This window comes from Mauremys reevesii, linkage group 8, assembly GCF_016161935.1.
Source record: "Mauremys reevesii isolate NIE-2019 linkage group 8, ASM1616193v1, whole genome shotgun sequence".
Classification (NCBI taxonomy): domain Eukaryota; kingdom Metazoa; phylum Chordata; order Testudines; family Geoemydidae; genus Mauremys; species Mauremys reevesii.
In genome coordinates this window covers 93007492-93027995 of record NC_052630.1, presented here as the reverse complement: position 1 = coordinate 93027995, position 20504 = coordinate 93007492, and the positions used below count along the sequence as shown (strand labels likewise).

At 39.9% G+C, this 20504-nt stretch overlaps 1 protein-coding gene and 1 long non-coding RNA gene across 10 annotated transcripts in view; one reads left to right on the top strand and one right to left on the bottom strand.

Moving 5' to 3' along the window:
• The window catches only part of NFIA (nuclear factor I A), a 463875-nt gene that overhangs the window by 419218 nt on the left and 24153 nt on the right, over positions 1–20504 (top strand). For 7 of the 9 annotated variants that reach the window (XM_039483687.1, XM_039483692.1, XM_039483686.1 and 4 more), the window contains 3 exons: positions 1594–1772; positions 4278–4443; positions 13975–14066. In XM_039483687.1, coding sequence (XP_039339621.1) covers positions 1594–1772; positions 4278–4443; positions 13975–14066 — 437 coding nt within the window. The remainder of the gene's footprint in view (positions 1–1593; positions 1773–4277; positions 4444–13974; positions 14067–20504) is intronic. The other 2 variants (XM_039483688.1, XM_039483691.1) reach the window with 1 other exon arrangement.
• LOC120369905 lies at positions 1251–19412 on the bottom strand. The gene is made up of 2 exons (XR_005583489.1): positions 19328–19412; positions 1251–1766 (listed from the first exon to the last, which is right to left on the bottom strand). It is a non-coding gene; the product is annotated as an uncharacterized LOC120369905 (long non-coding RNA).

Below are 20504 nucleotides of genomic sequence, written 5' to 3'. Positions count from 1 at the left end.
TCCCACCCTTTGAGAAACACTATATAGTCCAGTAGGATGCTGCAAAAATAAACCTGTTGTGGACCTTTTATTCCTAATCCCAAGCAGTAAGTGATAACAGCTGAAGCCTCCAAGATTGTACGAACTTTTATGAGCAGTAAAGATTTAATAATAAAGAAAAGTAACATGCAATCAAACTACCAATGCATGAAGGGAGAGAAATTAGCTTTTGTTTTGTTAAGGTCCTTTTATAACAGTAATTGAGAAATGAGTGTTTATTTCTGCCCTATTTGATTTAGGCTTTGATTCTTCTGCATCCCTTCAGCCTTTCCCATATACTGTTAAGTGAGCCTGTGCTTTGGTTTTTCCCATGTATTAAACATACTCTGAGTCCAGTGCAAGAATTTCAGCTAGATATTGAATGCTTCCCCAGGCTTTTATCAAATCAGTTCTTCATGGTTTACAAATGAGGTACATGGGCATAGAAGGCCATAGAAGTTTAATAGAACTTGTGTGTGAGGGAGCTACAATGATATAATTACTAGTTTTTGGTGAGAAATAAACCTGAGTGTGAGAGAAAAGCTTATACCCAGCAAAGCCGACAGATTTCTATGGAGAGAGGATAAAATCTCATTCTAGAGAAAAGGAGCAAAACTCAAGGTGTTGTAACATGGTGGCTTTAGTTACACAATGAGTGGGAAGAAGTGGATATGAGCATAGGAGCATCTATTTTGCTTGGCAAGGGGCTGGGTAAAGGTATCCCATGGTGTGGGGGAGAGGAGGTATATTTCTGCTCTCAGTTACACCTCTACAATCCTGTTGAGATCAGTAGTGTTGCATGGATTAAACTGAAAGCAAAATTTACAGAACAGGCTCCTTTAATTTACACCCTGACTATTCTGTTAGTAGCTTTTCTTGTTCCCCTTCTCTCGTGTGGCTCTTTGGCGTATACATTCACCAATTTACCTTCCGTTAAACATCATTCCTGATTGTGGCTTAGGGTCTGGTTTGAGATTTGATTTCAGAGTTGCACAAGGGAGCGGTGAATGTCATTTGCAAAATGAGCTTGCCCCTTTTTATGTGAGCATCACATGAAAATGTCTTACTTAAAAATGTTTGCAAACTGGTGTGAAAAAATGATGAGATACAAGAGCATCATTATACAAGGTACAAGAGCATCATTAAAACATTGACCATTTATAGTAAAAAATAAAAATAGATCCATATGTGCAAACCAGTTATATGAAATGTCAATTAAATCAACTCTGATCTCCCAAATACAGTTTTTATTACTCAATTCATTAGAAAGGCTCTTAAGGTAATGAATAGTTGTCACTTTTATCAAGGACCACTGGTTCCTTTATAAATGTGCACTAAAAACACAGAAAGTTGTTTTAAAATATTTGCCTCCATTTGCCCTCAGCGTGTCTCTGAAGTGACTGTAGGATGCAGTGTGGTCTGATTTAGCAATTGTGAACATCAACTGTATAAATAATAGTGTACATTTAAAAAAAAGGTAAAGTAGAGCTATAAAATAATTCAACTGCATAGATTTGAACTGTTATCTAATGCAAAAATCTGCTCCATATAACTTCTTTGTTTTCTTTCCTTTAGCAAGTCCGCATGCAACACCATCGACTCTTCATTTTCCAACGTCACCCATTATTCAGCAGCCTGGGCCATACTTCTCACACCCAGCAATCCGCTATCATCCTCAGGAGACTCTGAAAGAGTTTGTCCAACTTGTCTGCCCGGATGCTGGTCAGCAGGCTGGACAGGTGGGGTTCCTAAATGTAAGGAAGCCATTTTTATTTCTTCAGAAGTGTTGGTCCTATGTCACATAACTATGGAATTATCTTAACAGTGTGTCACACATCTGAACGTAGCACCTTAAAATAGTTGCTACAAGAAAAAAAAATTAACTACAGGAAAACAAACGTAGACTATGGTGTAATTAATGTACTTCGATAGTCAGAAAGAGCTGGTGGTTCAGTGACCTTCTGGGATCCCTGTACCAATGCTTCAGCTTCAGACATTTGAACCCTAGTTCCACTGGGTTTAACAAAATACAAAGGCCAAATAATTTTTATTAATTATTCCTTTGGCGTTGGGGGGGAAGAGCAAGAAAAGGGAGGGTGAGAAACAGATGTTTCAGATCAGCTAAGTTCATTTAAAAAAAAAATACTGTCATACAGCACTTTAGATCAAGTTGACCAGTACTTGAACCCAAGATGTTAAAGTACAGTTTATTATAGTTTGTTATTTCTGCATGCGGTTATCTTTTCCCCTTATCTCTATGAAGAATTAAGCAGTGTTCCAATGCTTCAAATAAGCATTTTCATTTTTTAAATCAACTAAAGTGAATCATCCTCTTCACTTTACTGAAACAACATTCCAGTCAAATACAGAAATGAAACTTTATTTACATCGTATCTACAATAATGCTGTGATTGTTTCATGAAATAAAATGCATGTAATTGTGTCCCACCAGCAGAATAATGATTGGCAAAATTGTTATTACTTTCTTATATACATAACATTGAAAGTGTTAATAAACCTGCAGAATTAATGTAATTCTTAGCATTCATTTTATTTAATAAGCTACGTTGTCTTCAATACTTTTTTCCTACCAAAATACCTGATTCTACATACCCCCGCCAATACTGGCTTTCAATAATGTCTGCAATATGTTAGCAGTTGCATTTATGTCTAGACAACAAATCAACAGAGTGCTTTTCTTTTTCCTTGAGTATATGCTTAGTTTAGCCCAAACCATCTGCATTATGAACTGTTAGCACATTCACAATGAACATACAGCAAAGGTCTACTTGGTAGGAAATTGGCCTACTTGTAAGACAAGAAAGTATTTGAGAAGGGTTACTGAATATATTAGTTTATTAAAGGTGCTGTCTGTTGAAAAATATCTCTGAAAAATTACTTTTGAGTAAGGCCTCAACCAACCAAACACGAGTAACTGTACTCCTTGAAGGCAACAGCACTACTCACGCATATGAAGTTACATACATATACAAGCCTAATTCTTATTTACACTAGGGCCCTTTTACATCACTGTCAGTGGAAATGACAGTTGCACCCACGTTCAGGCCCGTTTACATTGCCTTGGCCGTAAAAGTGGCTTTAGCGTAAATGAGAATCAGGCCTGTAAACGGCTGTAGGATTGGGCCCTAAATAATTCCTGTTAGTGGAAACCTAAGCAGAGATTTAAGTACAATTTTTCTTCAGCAGTATTCAGAATATGTATCTGTATTTAAAACTGAGCTTTTATCAATGGAAAATTGGACATTCAGTGCCAGAAGAACTGCAGTTAGGATCAATTTGTGGAGTACTGTCAAAACCGATCTTGTCATTTCTGTCACTAAAACAGAATACCTGATTCACTGACTGTCCTACTTTTTTTTCTTTATAATGGTACTGCCATCAATTGGTATGGTTCTCAATAGTCTAGTTTTACATTAAGATTGAAATTTTCCATAGCCAGTCCTTGTTTTTGTGATGCTGAAAGCTTATTTACTAATGGACAGGAGTTTTCCTAGTAATCACTTGAAATAGCATAGCTGAGTATGCAGAACCATCCTGCCTCTGATTATGTTCATCCCAAACAAAATACTTGTACTTTTTTAATATTGAAAATAAAGCAGATGTAAGCTCAGTTGTTTCTAAGCAGATACCTAATGGCAGCTGAAATGGGAGCTGTGTTATTGGTAATTTTATGGGAATATAGGAGTGCAGGTTGCTTAAAATACATTAACTTATTTTTTCCATGAAATAAAATAGCTGCTTGACTTTTAAACCACCCCAAAATTATCTCTTTTCCTACTAATGAGTTTCTTAAGAAATTTAAACTTACGTCCCAGGCACAGATATCCTAAGGGAACAGTAGAGGCATGCATATAGAAAGCGTAATGGGAGACAAAATTCTGCCTAAACTTGTACTGTAGGTAACTTAGTGGTTACACAGTGCAAGAGTATAATTTGGTGCGGGGTGATTCTGACCAGTTGCTAACTTTGGAGAAACAGTTTGGCCCACTAAATAGGGTGAATTTCTTGCTTTAAAATGAAAGATGGGTTTAAAGGTCTTTTACAGTTATTGCAAGATTTTGAGATGGGTTGCAGTACAAAGCCCAGTGAAGTAAAAGAAGAACAGAAGATGGCAATTTTTCATTCCAACCTGTTTACTTAGCATTGAGAAATTAAGCATTTGCCACACTGAATTTTAAACTGGCCTCTCCTGTTGCTGGAGGCTGCTAATAGCTAATTTTTTCTTTTGTTTTTGGCAGCCCAATGGCAGCAGCCAAGGCAAGGTGCACAATCCATTCCTTCCTACCCCAATGTTGCCACCACCGCCGCCGCCACCAATGGCTAGGCCTGTGCCTCTGCCCGTGCCAGACACAAAACCTCCAACCACATCGACAGAAGGAGGTGCCGCCTCTCCTACTTCACCAAGTAAGTACGGCTGCAACAAGGGAGAGAGAGTTCAATGAGGTTCACACTGTTGCAGCTACCATGTATCTTCTGTTCATCAACCAGGAGGACTGGACTGTGCTCCCCAAGTTAATTTCACAGTTGTCAATTGCATAAGATTGACAAAAAAAATACTGCTGGCATTGCACCGGAAAACTCATGGCCAGCAGCTAATGTATGGGGGTGGAGCTCTGTAGTTTCATGAAGAAACTATGCTGCTGGCCTTCCAGTTGTGTCCCACGACCAACCCTAGACAGCTCTACATTGAACTCAGGGGCAAACCCACACAGAGGGTCTTGCTTCTTGTCCAGACCAGGCCAGACTGTCAGACTCCCTGGAGCTCACTCCTTTTAGAGTTTCTTTGGGAATAAGTCTTTCTAGATGAACCCAGACTCACTACCCTTATGACCAGCTCCCTGGCAGGCCCTGCATTTGGAGCAGTTAGCTTGTGGTATTTCTTCTACTGAGGGGGAGAGCATTAATGCTCTCTTCCCCACCCACACAGCCCTCATGTATTTTGTGTAGCCACAAGTCAAATATACAACTTCCTGTGTGCAACTGGAGCCACCATTTTGGATTCACTCTGCTAGGAAGCAAATGTGCGTCAGCTAGGTTTGAAGCTTTAAACATTTTGGGCGTGCAGGGAGTTAATTGCAAATGGTTTAATGAAATGATGCTCAAATTGTCATTTAAAAACAAAGGGGAAGTTTTCAGTACTTTAATGGCAGGGGGACTTGTTCCCCAATTAAATGAATCCAAGATAAAGTCCAAGAATAAGCCATTATTGGAGTGATAAACATTTTTATTTCAAATGCCTCCTTGAGAGTTTACAATTTCAGAGATGGCCACCGAGGAAGCACATTAGATAGATTAGATGGAGAGTGCCCAAAAATCAATGTACTCTAAAGAGCAAATCCCTGTGTATGCTTTCAAATCTATATTATTTAAATGCTGCGTGTGGCCACTGCTTGATGTCCAAGGAAGCATGTATTATTCAACAAATATAAAGCCCAAGTTCTTAAAGCTTCAGGCACAACTCAGGTGATTCACACCTCAGAGACCAGAATTGTGGCTGTGACATGGTGGGTTCCATGGGGCATTGCAGGGTCCTGACATTTGTTGTGTTTTCATGGCATTCTTTAACTGGACAGGATTGTTTGCGTTTCAGGCTGAGGATACTTTGGCTTGCTTGGGAATTATAATTGTGACAGAAAGGATGGGAAGGTGGGATTTAAGACACGGATTTAAGCAAAGACAGACTTGTAACTTAGAAGTGTTGAGAGATCATGGTTGCTAGTACTGCTCAGAAAATTTCTGTCAGAATGAACCCCTCCACCCCCAATTTTCTGGCCATTTCTGACCAACACTTCTTATATCATGAACCTGTTTGTCTTAGCACTTTTGATGTCAGGTATCAGTTAATTTAATGCTTTCTAGCTCTTTAATAAGATTCAGTAGTGGGCCACGAAAAGGTTAACATTTACTCACTGGTGAGTGGTATTTGAAATAACTCAGTATTTCCCTGTCTTTAGAGTTGGAAAATATGAAGTCAGTATACTATACATGCCATCATATATAATTATAACTCATAAGTTACGGGCAATTTGTGGTATTTAAAAGAAAAAAATATCCAAACCCATTTTAACAGTTACCTTAACATTTATTTTATGTGATCCTTGGATTCTATAAACAATAAACATGTATTTGGCCAGATTCTTAGCTGATGTAAATTGACTTACCTACACTGAAATCAGTGGAGCTACACTAATTTACACTACCAGGTAGTCTGGCCCATTGTGGCAAGGAATGTTCAACCAGGAGCTGTCAAGATAATCCAGGTTTTCTCAAGAGCAGCTAGTTAATGGTATTTAAACAAAAGATTAGGAAAAATAATTACTGTTAGTAATTAGTCAATCTGATATCTAAACATCCACTTCTGTACATTTTCAAGCATGCACCTTCCATTTGATAAGAGTCATGAATGTTAAATAGAACAGTGAATTGAGTTTTAAAGATGTGTATAATACATTTCCATAAAATGTGGACTATAGGAATGATTTCCAAAGAAAAATATACCACATACATATCTGAGCTTGTTGAAACATGTATAATAAAATAAACTGCCAGGACTTTTCCATGAGGGAACACCCATTTTTAAAGTCTCAGGAGAGTTCAAATGGCACTGTTCTAATCTGTAGCAACCCTCAGATTTTCATGGCTTTCCGCAGAATAGTAGCCCAGAATACACACATACACTGGGCCACTCTCCATATATTTGTCTTGCTGGACAATCTTGTCACATAACGTTCTGCAAATTTAGAACTGTCCTTCAAAATGGAGGACAGGTAGCATCTCTCTCCAGATTATAGCTACGGAGTTTTGCTGACATACATCAGAAAATGTCCATCACTGCCACTCAGAGTCAATAATTTCCTGGATCCTACTCTGTTCCTTGCTCCTATTATGCAGAGGACTTTGTTGTTTATTGGGGTCCTTAACTAAGTGTAAAAACTGTCAAAGTGCACTGCTATCTGTGTCCTTAAGCAGTATCTTGAGCTCAGAATACGTAATGTACCACAGAAAGAAGCCCTTGCTGAGAAGTGTTTTGCTATTGTGGGAGAGGGGTTGTTTGTTTATTAGAGTATGAATAGTCAGTACAGAGTCACCAGAACTACATGAAAAGATGTTTTCCATGGTTACACAGTTCCAAGGCACCAGTGCAGGAAGCATCCCTTTTTTACGGCTGTCTCCCCTCCATGGCATTATAACGAGGGAAGTCATTTACTGAACAGAAGAGGAAGTGCTTATACAGGAGTGATATTAGCATTTGGCCAGACTCTCCTTTGCTGTGTGGAGGGGAATAAAGGCCCCAAGGAAATAGGTGAAGGGGACTGGAATTTGTTTCATGCTGTTTCCCTCCTTTGATCTGGTAGAAAGCCCTCTGCAGGAGCATGTATTTTGAGGCTCTACTAGACATTGGAATATGGCCTTCCGAGGGGGGTGGGGGGGTGAAGAGGCCAGGAGCAGCTGCTCAATATGTCATGCTCTCCTGGGAGGTAGAACTTAAGACCACAACACAATGTCATGGTGGTTAATGATTCTCAGAGCAGCAGTAAAACTCACCAGCAGTGGGATTAACTTTCTGTGGAAAGCATGTCCATATCACATTGCTTAAGGAAGGAAAACCCTATGGAGGTACACTGAGGTATTTGCCTCTTGTGCTCTGGTCTGAGATGCAAAGACTTGGGCTCAGAATTTCCAGTGGTAGGTCCTACCATATTTGCAAGAGTAGTATCTCCTTTGGTGAGGACATTCAGGGGAGAGGGGAGCTCATAGGATTTCTGGAGGTAAGTTTTTCCTCCAAGCACAGGTTTTTCTGCAGAATAACTTATCCTTAACATTACACACAGACCCTTGGTTAGCATCCAATCTTTCCCCCTTCTGGGGATTTGGTTTTATTGGTAACTCAAAACCAGCACAACACAAACATCGCCCTATGCTGCTTTCCAAAGCCTGACTGTTCCTGGAATTGACTTGCTGTGGCCCAAAGAAACACCACCTCCATTATGTGCTGATTGGAGCTTAATAGGGCAGTACAGCCAACTGACTGAGCAATAATTCTCCAGGGTATTAGCATCTGAGCCCAGAGTGACTCAGCAGAAACCTTCATGCCCATACAGGGTCTAAGATTTTTTCCATCTTGTTACCCCATTATTTTTAAAAAACATGACTGCTTTAGTGAAAGTTATTTCCTAATACTCCATAACTGAGCCGAGGGAGAAAATCTTTTCTGTTCCACTTGTAGGGCAAGAGAATTATCGCTTTTGTGACTTTGTACAAAGAAGCTTTCACATTAAATGGTGATTGTAGCAGGAGAAGAGTAATCTTGTAGCTAAAGCACAGGACTGACCATCAGGAAGGTTGAGTTCTAGTTCTTACTCTGCCGCACATTTGCTGTGTGCTGCGTGAGCAAGCCCATTCAGCTCTCCGTGCTGTACCTTCCCAGAAAGGAGGATGATCATGATGACCACTTACCAACACTGCCGACTGTGTAAGTGTAGCAGTGTGCATTAAGATGCTCCAATGGAGTGTGCTACTGCAATGCAAAGTACTGTATGTGTGAATGTTCTTATACATGGCGTCATGTCTGTCTCCCCAGAGGGGTGCAATGGTCTTAAACTTTAGCAGTAGAGATCTTATAAAATGGTGTAGCTATTCATATCAGGCACGTGTGCCCATTTTTCTTCCTGGCCTGTAAAGGAGAAATTTCGCAGTGTATTCGACTAGCACTGACTGGAATTCTGCTTTGCCAGTCATCCTTGTTAATTCACAACCAAAAGATAGACTGCACACTCTTGCATGTAACAACACTCCTTTCAGCAAAGTATAGGTAAAAGGTTTCTGCCGTAGGAAAGTGCTGCTTTATAATAAATCCCACTCATAACATTGTTGGTTGTTTTCTCTTGTCTTCCATGCTGTTTCTCCCATTTTGGCTAAATATCAGAGGCTTGCGTGAGCAAATGTTCTTTCCCTGCCAGCGCTTTCGCTCTTGCTTGTTCCTAAAGTGAAGCATCATAGCAGATTTGTGGCATCATGCTCATTTCCATGGCTACAGACTATGGTGTTGGAAATTCCCCACAGCAGATTCCAGGCGAAGAAAGACCGGGCAAGGCAGGAAAATGTTCTTGTTCAAACACAAAGGGCCGGAGTTTCAGCTGGTGTAAACTGGCATAGACATTCACTTCCAGAGGAAGTTTATAGATATACATTAGCTCAGGATGTGGCCCAAAGAGCCGAGAAGGGAGGAAAGGATGATCTTATGGTTAAAGCACAGGACCATCAGAAGACTAAGATTCTATTCTTGTTACCTTTCTGTGCCTCAGGTTGCCCCTCTGTAAAATGAAGTATGAAAATCCCACTATAAAGGAAGTTATTTAAAACACATAATTTGATATAGCTTTAACTAACCGGTGGGATTTCCTAGTTCCTATCCTAAAAAGAGGAGAGTAAAAGTGCCAAATGATAGGACCTCCGGGAATATCTCAACCCAACCTCCTGCATCAAGCAGGAAGAACTCTACACTGTACTTGGATGGGCAATTTCTAAGGAAAAGCCAGAATATTGCAGAAGGCGGTTCAGGGATGCAGTAGCTGGCACTTTTCTACCTGATATCCTTCCCTTTACCAAACTAGTGTACCAGCATGGTGTAATAGAGATTGCTGCTGTTGAATATTCAGCTTTTTATATGAGACACAAAATGGAGGTTGACCATTTGTGGTCATCAAAAGTCCTATGGTACTTCACACCAGGGTATGGACGTTAGCTCCAGTGTCCTGGTGAAAATTTACCTTCAGGAATTACTTTCTCACCGCATAGATGCTCCCTGTAATTTCAGTATTCTTCAGCTGTAAACTTTTTTACTGTTGCTGTTTACTTTTAAGGAGACACCAACTTGAAATCTAAGCATTTTCAGGAAGTGAGTTAAAAGTAGTTGCATGTGCTATACCAAAGGAAGAAACATTCCACTCCAGAGGTGGTCAGCTGAAATGACTCCTGCATAGGGCATATAGTTTATGAAGTGCCTTAGAATCCCTTGGCATGAAAGGTCTTTGAACTGACAAAAAATAATTAAGATAGGAAATTATATGGACAGCATGATAAGGCTAACACTACTAGCATATATACTATACTATGAAATGTAGTAAGCATATATGTGAGGTTGTCAGTACCTAAACAACACACAGTAACTTTTAGAACATTTTTGTAAGTCGAGTAATGTGAGAATTTGGAGCTTTACTGGCCATTGTATAAAGTGCACAGTATTTCCAAATGCTTCATAGCTACCCATTGGTCTAAATTTTTAGCAAGTACATTTGTAATATTACAGAAGTTAACATTATAGCCATCACAAAATCTTGCATCCGTTTGCCTCAAGTCATTATTTGGAATGGAAATAATGCTACATAGTACTAAGGCCTGCCATGCAATCCCGAAGCCAGAATTCACCCTCGTTTAGAATTCACTGTAGTTTACTGAAGTGCAGCAGAATTTTTTTTGCTTGTGTTATACGCCCATCTCACTCTTAAATCTTTACCTTGTGTTCATCAATGCCTGAAGCCATGAGAATTACAATGCAGACGCAAGTCTTTCTGCAGTGGAGCTCTGCCACAGTAAAACAATGTAGTGATATGCAATGGCTGAAAAATGGAAGGTAAATCTGAGTTTCTTCCCTTCACCCATGAACTTTGTTTCCCTGGAGGCACCTGCTCCAAAGAATTAATTGGTCCATTTGCTCATTGTCCATCCATGCTGGAAGAAAGACAGGTGGCCATGGATGTAGTTTAATTAGGCTGCAACTTTATTCACTTAAAATGTCTGGGAGCACCTTGCAACAAATTGTACAGTGCAGGAAGGGGGGGGGGATGTCAGTTCTTCACTGTTCCAGAAGTAGGAGCCCTAAACCCCACTTCCTCAGCTCCCTTAAAGGGGGCTATGAAAAGGAAGGGGTTGTCTCCCTGCTGTACAAGATGTAGGAGTCCCAAAACCCGCTTACTCAGCTCCCTTAAGGGATGCTTTCCTTCAAATCCTTTTCCAGTCCATTGTATCCAAAAACCATATCCTGTCCATACCAAGTACCTTCGCTGGACATGTGCCAGGAGTGTTACTTAATTTGAAGCATTATAACCTAATCCCTCCCACACTCCACCCCACCAGGTCCTAGACCAGCTGTAGAGAAAGCAAAAAAAAAAAAAAAAAAATCCACCCCACCTAGGTGGTGGGGTGAAAATTCCTTCCAAGCCCCACAGGAAAAGGGCAATTACATAATACCCGCTGCGGGTCAAAAGGAAACCCAATCCTTTTGCCAAGATGGGTGCTGCCAGCCCAATCCTGGTAAAGAGGGCCTTTCCAGGCCTGCATGGGGTATAAATACTCTTCCAGTCATTAGGAAGGGCATGGCAGTGACCTCCTGATCTGGCCCCAGCTAGTTCCCATCCTTCCTATGCATCCCTGCTAACTCCTCTTCTTCCCCCCACCTGCTGTAAGGAAGCCTTTAAAGAGGCAATGCCCCTTTTCTTCCAGCTAGCTGGACAAAGACCCACTCACATGAAGGTTGCAGTGAGTACGTTTTGCCTCATGAAGAAGCTATGAAGAGCCAGATAGCAAGTGCCCAGTTTTGAGCTCTAAGACAACTCTTGCTGCTGCAGGAAGAATCTTCATTCTTGTTATATGTAGGATTGTAAGATTGGTTAGATCAGTGGCTCTCAACCTTTCCAGACTACTGCACCCCTTTCAGGAGTCTGATTTGTCTTGTGTACCCCAAGTTTCACCTCACTTACAAACTACTTGCTTACAAAATCAGACATCAAAATACACGTGTCACAGCACTCTACTGAAAAATTCCTTTCTTTCTTATTTGTACCTTATAATTACAAAATAAATCAAGTCGAATATAAAGATTGTACTTACATTTCAGCGTGTAGTATACAGAGCACTATAAATAAGCCATTGTCTGTATAAAATTGTAGTTTGTACTGACTTTACTAGTGCTTTTTATGTAGCCCATTGTAAAACTAGGCAAACATGTAGATGTGTTGATGCACCCCTAGGGGTACGCAGAGGTCTTCCAGGGGGTACATGTACCTGGTTGAGAACTACTGGGTTAGATGCCCCTTGCAGTTAAATCACAAAGAGAGAAGCAATGCAAGTTAAAGCAAAGATAATTTATAGATTTCTAAAAAAATTGCCTCATTCAGAAGAGCCTCAGTAGCTGACACTATTGACAGGCACACATGAATTACTGGCTTTTTTTTTTTAATTACCATGTGAACACACATGAAAAAGTAAGGAGTATGCATCACAAATTCTATTTTGTTCATTTATTCCTGCATTTGTAGTTTAGTTGTAATTACTCAGAAATACTTGGTAACATGCCAGGAGTGAGTACCTTGTAAAAATAATCTTAAAAATATGGAAACTCACTACAGTGCACTAAGTTCCTCTTAAATCTTTGCTGCAAATTATGGAAAGGCAACCATGTTTTGTGGGAATATTACCAAAGCTTTTACAGTAGTTTTGGGATGAGGAGAAACTCAACATAGCAACCATTCTGAAAAGTGCTGAGCACCTTAAAATTCCATTGGAGTGGGAACTGAAAGTGTTCAGTTTCTCACAGGATGGGGACCTAATCCATATTTAAGACCTCCTCAAGCATGCGTTAGTAATAGCATCACTTTGATAACATATCCTCAAAGATCATTCTATTGACATCTGATCCTTTTAGCCCGACATGACTTTACAGTATATGGCATTCTACTTGTAGTCTCCAAACCGAAGGTCTGTCTTTCACGAAACACTTTGCTTTTATAAAAAAGGCAGTAGCATTTCACCTTTACTGACAACTCAGTATCTTTATATTTAATTATCCTTATTTTTCCTCATTATGAGGTGTAACCTTAATACTTAGCTTAATACTTAGCTTCACTGGAATTTGGCAAGGGATTTCCTTTTTTTTTTTTTTTACAGCCATTTTCACCGCTTCATCAGGGAGTTAGATTGCCAATTAGATTGTTTCACATGTTATGCATTCCTTGGCCCTTAAACATATATAACTATTAAGGTATATATTTAGATCTGCAAACACAGAAAACTGAGAAAAGAAGACGATGTGTGCAGTTGTCAAACCAGCAGAACACTTAGCATACTGAAAATTTTTTGAATTTGGAATTGCTCTGAGTTCTGGACTGTTGCAATGGAGAGATGTAGAGCAACAATAAAATCATTAAAGTAGTTCAAGTTTGGAAGTAATCTGGGTTCTTGGCTTGTATTGCTCTTAATAGCTTTACATTTTATGGGAGCCATTCCAATTTTTAAAGAGAGTTTCAGCCTTGAGACTGATTGCACTTACTACCCCAACCAAACTGCAACCCATTATTTTTTTACCAAGGGAATCTTAGTTTGTCAAACAGATCACATGAGTACTTAAGAGCGTATAGACTCCAGCAATGAGAAAAATCAGGGCTTTAACTGTGTACTGTGCTATACTGGTATGAAATAAGGGCCTAATCCTGGTAACATACACATGAGTAACTTCACTCAAATCAATAGCTTTATTGAGATCAGTGTGAATTACTCATATGAGCGAAGATACCTGGGAACACATTTGCAGGATCAGGATCTCTGGTATATGTTGTACAGCCTTGTACCGAAAGACCTGCCCCTCTCAAAGACAAAAACGGTTCAGATGAACTGAGCACATCTTCTGGATGCATTACATCATCTTATTTGAGTATGTTGAAAGGAATTACTTTCATTTAGTTCAGTTATGTACATGCCTATATATTCATCATTAAAGCAAACCTTTCCAGTGTCTACAATCAAACTCTTGCTCTCTAAAACGTTTGCACATTTCTGTGTTAAACATCTGCTGAGGTGGCTCTGAGACAGTGTGTTTTGGTGTTGTTTGTGTGTGATCTAGTGCTGCTTCCTCAACGCACGTGTCCCTTCCCTTCACAGCCTACTCGACACCCAGCACCTCCCCCGCAAACCGATTCGTCAGTGTTGGACCTCGGGATCCAAGCTTTGTAAATATCCCTCAACAGACACAGGTGGGCAGCTTTCAACTTCTCTGTATGCAGTGCAGCTTGTTATTCTTCTGTGTATTTTAATGTCTCCTTACAAAGTGGGCCACATTTCTTCACCACTGTCAATTCACCCACATGGTCTCAGTAACAACGGTGAAATGTCACTCACAATTTGTGTTTGTCTGTTGTGTTTTATTGGCTTATATGGTAATAATTCTTCCATAATTCCTCCAAACTCTCTTGCTTTCCAAGGCATTGGCTTCTAGTGTGCAATTTTTCCTCTAGGACCAAATTTTCAAATTCCTTTATTGCATCTGACATATTTGCAAGTGCATCTATTTGCACATGCAAAAGCCCAGATGGGCCAATCAGGTAATCATGGACTTCAGCCCAATCCTGCACCACTGAAGTCATTTCAATGGGAACAGGATCCAATTCTTAATTTGCCATTTGTATGCAAGGTTTTGAGCATGCGGGTGATTTTTTTTTTTGGTGCGGGGCCCGGGAGATATGGAAACCAATGTGCTCACAACTACTATGAAGGCCTAGTTAAGGGAGGGCCTTTGAAAATTTGGCTTCAGATGTCAAAATGCAAGTTAAACCAAAGAACCAACAATTTAAAGCTCTAGCATCTTGTTTGCAGACAACACCATATTTCACTGCAGTGATGTTGAGGTGACTATTCAGAGATTTGCTATAGTTGAGTCAGAAGCTCAAGCAAATATTTTTATTTCTTCAGGAGAAGGACAGGGTTTAAATGTGCTTTTTCCAAGCTGTATCAAATTCTTAGTATTGATTAAGAAAATAGTTGTTGGCAGTTTTTTTAGTGGTTAATTTTAGCCAGATGTTGAAAAAAATTAAAGCTGTGCTCAATAGTTCTGCTTAGTATGGTTTTAGGTTGAACATTAGGAAAAAGTTCCTAACTGTCAGGGTGGTTAAACACTGGAATAAATTGCCTAGGGAGGTTGTGGAATCTCCATCTCTGGAGATATTTAAGAGTAAGTTAGATAAATGTCTATCCAGGATGGTCTAGACAGTATTTGGTCCTGCCATGAGGGCAGGGGACTGGACTCGATGACCTCTCGAGGTCCCTTCCAGCCCTAGAATCTATGAATATCATATTATCATGGAGCAGAATAAAAATGAGAGGAACTAAAGTTCTAGGAGAACTACGGCTTGTAGTTTGAAATGATTGCCTGATTACATTACAATGATTTTAAAGGTTAAGATTAAGAAGTATTTTTAATATGTTTGTGATGATTTAATATGGCTGTGATTATTTAAAAATAATAATTTAGCTGGGGTGAAGTTTTACTTTTTATCCTCTTCTGTACAATTTGAAAGATCTTAGATGTGAATAATAAGGATATAGCTGCATAGACGTCACATGCTACAATTTCAGAACATGCATGAAGACAGAATCCACATTGTGATGTGATCAACGCCTACCCTATCAGTGTAATATGACTGTGTAATTTATTGCTGAAAATTGTCCATTTACAGGGCTGTGACCAGATGCCTATGAGCACAATGTTTTCTTGCTATCTGTTACTTTTGTACCATTTGTTAGGGGCTTTAGTTTATAGCTGTGTCGACAGCACAGGTTAAACTACATTGAATCTCAAACCCTTCCTGCATTAAACAGGGTCACAGAAAGTACACTAGCAGCTGAGGGGGGGTGTGTGTTAACTCTTCAAGTTCTGATTTCTTTAGTTCATTAGTAAAGGGAAGCCTGTGTCCCAGTTTTCAGCTGTTGGGCCTCCCTTTTAGTGCCTCCTGTTTAATTGATATAGAAGGCAAGTTTTCATGCGCCTTTACATTTAAGTCATAGAATTTCCTTTGTGGTTTTGGAAGGGATCATAATAAACAGAAATACATTGAAATAAGGAAATAGAAACATTTTAAGGTGAGCTGCAAAAGTCTTCAAGCATTTGGCTTTTTTCTTCAGAGTCCAAGAAACTTGAAACTCTTTGGAGAATGCTGCAATAGCTTTTCTAAAAGACTAACAATACTGATTGGCAGTTTGTTACATAGTGGAATATAACAAAATCTGAATCTGTAAGATATCAAACTTGTTTGCATTTTTAAACTAGGTTTTTTGCATTCGACGACTGTGAATTTTGAACTCTGCAAGTTATGATTTAGGCCATTGGAAAGTGTTCTGGCCCTATTTATGTGCTTCTATATAATATTGGATAGCAAATGACAATACCCCTGCATAACTCCAAATTAAGGCAAAACATGCTGCTATAGATAAGGGGACTGCCAGTCTCTCTTACTACAGCTGCATCCTTTGTGCTACTGTACTTCAGGGTACATCAGCATAACCATTATGACCCACTGTGATACTGGATTTATAGTTTGCCATAAAAACCCACTGTGAATTGAAATTATTAATATAACAGTTCTGAAGGAAACCATGTTTTAAATCAGAGAAGTGGGGGTGAAAATACCAAGAGAAGTTAATGGTTAGGGACTTCGTTAACACTCTTCTTGTCAAAACAAATCACTGTTACAATGAAATTTTTGCAGGACATTAGAACCGTCACTTAGGATATTTTCAAAAATATAAAAATAAAAACAAATGAAACACTATATATTGAAAGTGGCTGGGGTTGCTATTTCCCATCAGGAATTTTACAGCGCATTTATTTAGTAATCAGGTTAAGAATTGTATGGCCTGATGTTGAGAGATGCCAACACTCACAACTCCAAGAGTTCAGTGGGAGAGGTGAACACTCAGTACTTCTGAGCGTCAAGCTAGTAACTTTGGCCTGGTCTACACAAGGGGGTGGGGGTCGATCTAAGGTACGCAACTTCAGCTACGTGAATAGCGTAGCTGAAGTCGAAGTACCTTAGCTCAAATTACTTGCCCGTCCTCACGGCGCAGGATCGACGTCCGCGGCTCCCCCATCAACTCCGCTACCGCCACTCGCTCCGGTGGAGTTCCGGAGTCGACGGGAGCGCGTTCGGGGTTCGATATATCACGTCTAGATGAGACACGATATATCGAACTCCGAGAAATCGATTGCTACCTGCGTAGTGAAGACGTACCCTTTGTTACTTTTGCTTCAGCAGAACTCTAGAAACTCCATTTTCTCCTAACTTAACTCTAATGGTTCATCTCCATTCTAGAGCTGGGCCCAAGCCAAAAGCCTGGATTTGAACACTTCTGACCTTCGTGGAAGTTCCGATCCAGATAGAAACTTTGAGAAATGACAAAATTTTAGAGGCAACTTTTCAAAAGCACCATATTTTCTTCCCATTTTGCAGCTGTTAAACTGTGTCATAGACTGCGTACCCGTAGTCATCAGTCTCAAAGTTGCTACAGAATTGAACATGTCCACAGTGATGTGCAAGTGCTATTTAGTAGAATGCACATCCAGGTATGTGAAATGTACAAGGGGCTCACACAGCAGTGAAATAAGATAGTGAACAAACTAACAACAACAACAACATTGTTGGCCTGGTGCAGGAATTATTTTTCCTGTTCTTAAACAACAGAAGGTAGGAACATACCCTTTTTAGTGGCCATTACGAAAATCAGCAATGGATATTTCTGTTAGCACTCTGTTCTAATTAATTCCAAAAGTCCTTAAATGTGAGTCATTAAGGAAGACATTTTAAATAGAAAAGTGAATATTTCATCATCATAGGTTGTTGTAGAAATACCTCCTGCACCAGGACAGATCTGGGGCAGAAGAACCGGACAAATAACTGTTTAGTAAGTGTTCATGTAGAAGCCCAGAGAAGACTAAAGTTTCAAAAGGAGAGGTTTTTATAGCAGTTCAAACAGTTGTGCAAATCTAGATACACTCCCTCCACTCTCCCCATCTATTACTGTTCTGCACCAGCAGCTCACCACAGTATGGTCCCATTTTTAGGGCTATTTAAAACTGAATTACTATTTGGGCTATTAGAAGGATCACTTCAGTTGGCCTGGGCCTTATTTGATGACAAAAAGGCACAGGTGTTGTAACCTTCGCTTGATAAATCATTTACTTTAGCTGCCTGACTTGTAAGCAATACAAGGTCTTCAGCTTAGCTGCCTTTGCCATATGCAAATCAGAAATACAGTATGCCTGGGATACACGGTCTACTATTTCAAAAGCAAGCTGGTCCGGATACCACATGACTAAGTAACAGATACATTTCTTGTGTTGGCATAGTCTTGTAAAAAGAAAAGTGGCAGAGGAAATGGAAAGTACCATCATATTAATCAGGGGCTAACCTTCTGGAAGCTACTACAATCCTATAAAACAAATAACATCTCTCTCTTGCTGCAGAAAATAATGAAGCAATGAGCATGTGGTCAGCATAATCAGTCTAACCTAGCAGCTGTATTTTTTTTTAGGACCAATATGTAGACACAGGCAGATATTTTTTAACCAGTGTTTGTCAATCTGTAAGGCTGGATACAAAAAATATAAGGTTTTTTTTTCCATTCTGATGGGTTAGGAGCCATATAAATTCAGTTTCCTACAGCTGCTTGCCCACCAAACTTTGATTTCCAGGCAAAGTTTTTTCAGACACCTCACCACACACACACACACACACCACAGCTCATTAGAAGTTGCATTTCTGTTGGCAGAATCAATTCCTGATCCACACCACCGCTAGTCCATTTAACCTCTAGCTAAGTATTGTAGTGCATGAACCTTGCAGCTTAAACACTGGTAAAGAGCCCTGGTACAGCAAACACAACAGACAACTGGCCACAGTTGGTCAAGGAGCTTTTGAGAAGACAGAATTTCAAATGCCCTGCTTCTTTGCTGGTTTAATGGAAAGAGAATGCCACCAAATTTCCTCTTAAGAAAATACTTCAAAGAAAGATGCCAGTTAAATTTAAAATCACTGCCTGATAGCCCCATGCTCCATTTTACATTTGATTCATCTTAGTTAGCTTCCAGATCTTTGTTAACACGGGAGCAGATACTGACTCAAGAGGACACCACTTCGAGGATAGAAACAAGGTAAATCTGTTCCTGTTTCTCTGACTGCACCATCTAATTCCCAAAGTAGAATCACACTACAAACATTAACAAGTTTCTGCTCTCACTTCTGCTGATCTGAGTCTAGAGTAACTCCATTAGCTACAGTGAAGTTGCTCTGGATTTAAGAGCAAAATCTTGTCTATTGAATATGCATAATAGTCATGGTAGCAGAAAACACATTTTTACCCACTGCTGCAATGCAGAGGACATATGGAAATAAAAGCTATCTAAATAAGAAAGCTGCACCCTTTCCTCAGCAATAAGATAGAAAAAACATAGAAGAGTACTTACTAAAAAGAGAGATAAAACACTCACAAATGGCAACTTTAGGGCTAGAGCTGCTTGGTATTGCTAGATTTAAAGGGCTAGAAAGGCATGCTGGGAAGAAAATTCTATAAGAGGGCTACCCTTCCCTAAATATAATTAAGGGAGGGGTCCCCCCCCCAGGAAGGGGTTGTATGTGTGTGCTATATTACTAGGACATACAGCTTCTTTAGGTCTTCTATTATCCTCAGTTTCTTCTATGCTAGTTGGGAATACCTTTGTATTCTTTGTTTTAAGAAAACTTTATTTTATCTTTATAAAACATTGCCTATCTTCTAACTCAAGTGCATATGCAGATCTAACAACATAGTGCATGATAGCTTTCTTCTTGTTAAGAGACAAAGGAAAGACTTTTCCCCTCTCCTCTTCCTCCTCCCCCCCCCCCCAAAAAAAAAACCCTCTCTGTAATTTTTCACTGGCAGCAGCATCTTCAAGCAAAGGCCTGAGAAAAGAAATGTGCCTTTCACTGTGCTCTGTAGGTTGGGCTCTGTCAGACAAGTGAGAGAAGCAAATTCTAGAGTAGATGGCTCTCCAGTGATAACATTCAGTCATCTAATTCTAGGGAATGTCACACAGGTGACCCAACTGACTTCAGCTGCCTGGCAGCTCACTGGGAGCAGAAAAGCAGCCTTTCAGGTAACTAGGACCTAACTGTATGGAACTTTATAGAACAAAGGCAACACCATGAAATGGACCCAGAGGTATAGAAATTTAGTGCAGTTGCTAGAGAGCGGTTATTTCTGCAGCTGATGCCACCTGGCTGCTTTGTATCCAATTTCCATTGGCAGGATATGGAAAAAGAAATCATTGCACAAATGTTTCTCTTAATAAGTAAAACATGTAACTTATGTTGTGGGGAGTAGCCATTTTGCTACTTGCATGATTCCTACTTCAGCCTCACTCTTGTGCCATTACAGAAAGGGAGAGTACAACTACTAGTCTTATCTATGGCTGATGTTTATGAAGCTTATTGGCAACCCCCTTGGGCTGTAATGAGAGATACAAGCTTTCCCTCATCACACCTTTTCCTCTTCTCTCCCCCATTCCCTGGGGCTGTGCATTACCTCAGTAATGTGCACAGCTTCTGCTGGCCCTCACAGCGGGGAGCTTAAGGTGACTCCCCAGCTCAGGATTCCATCATATT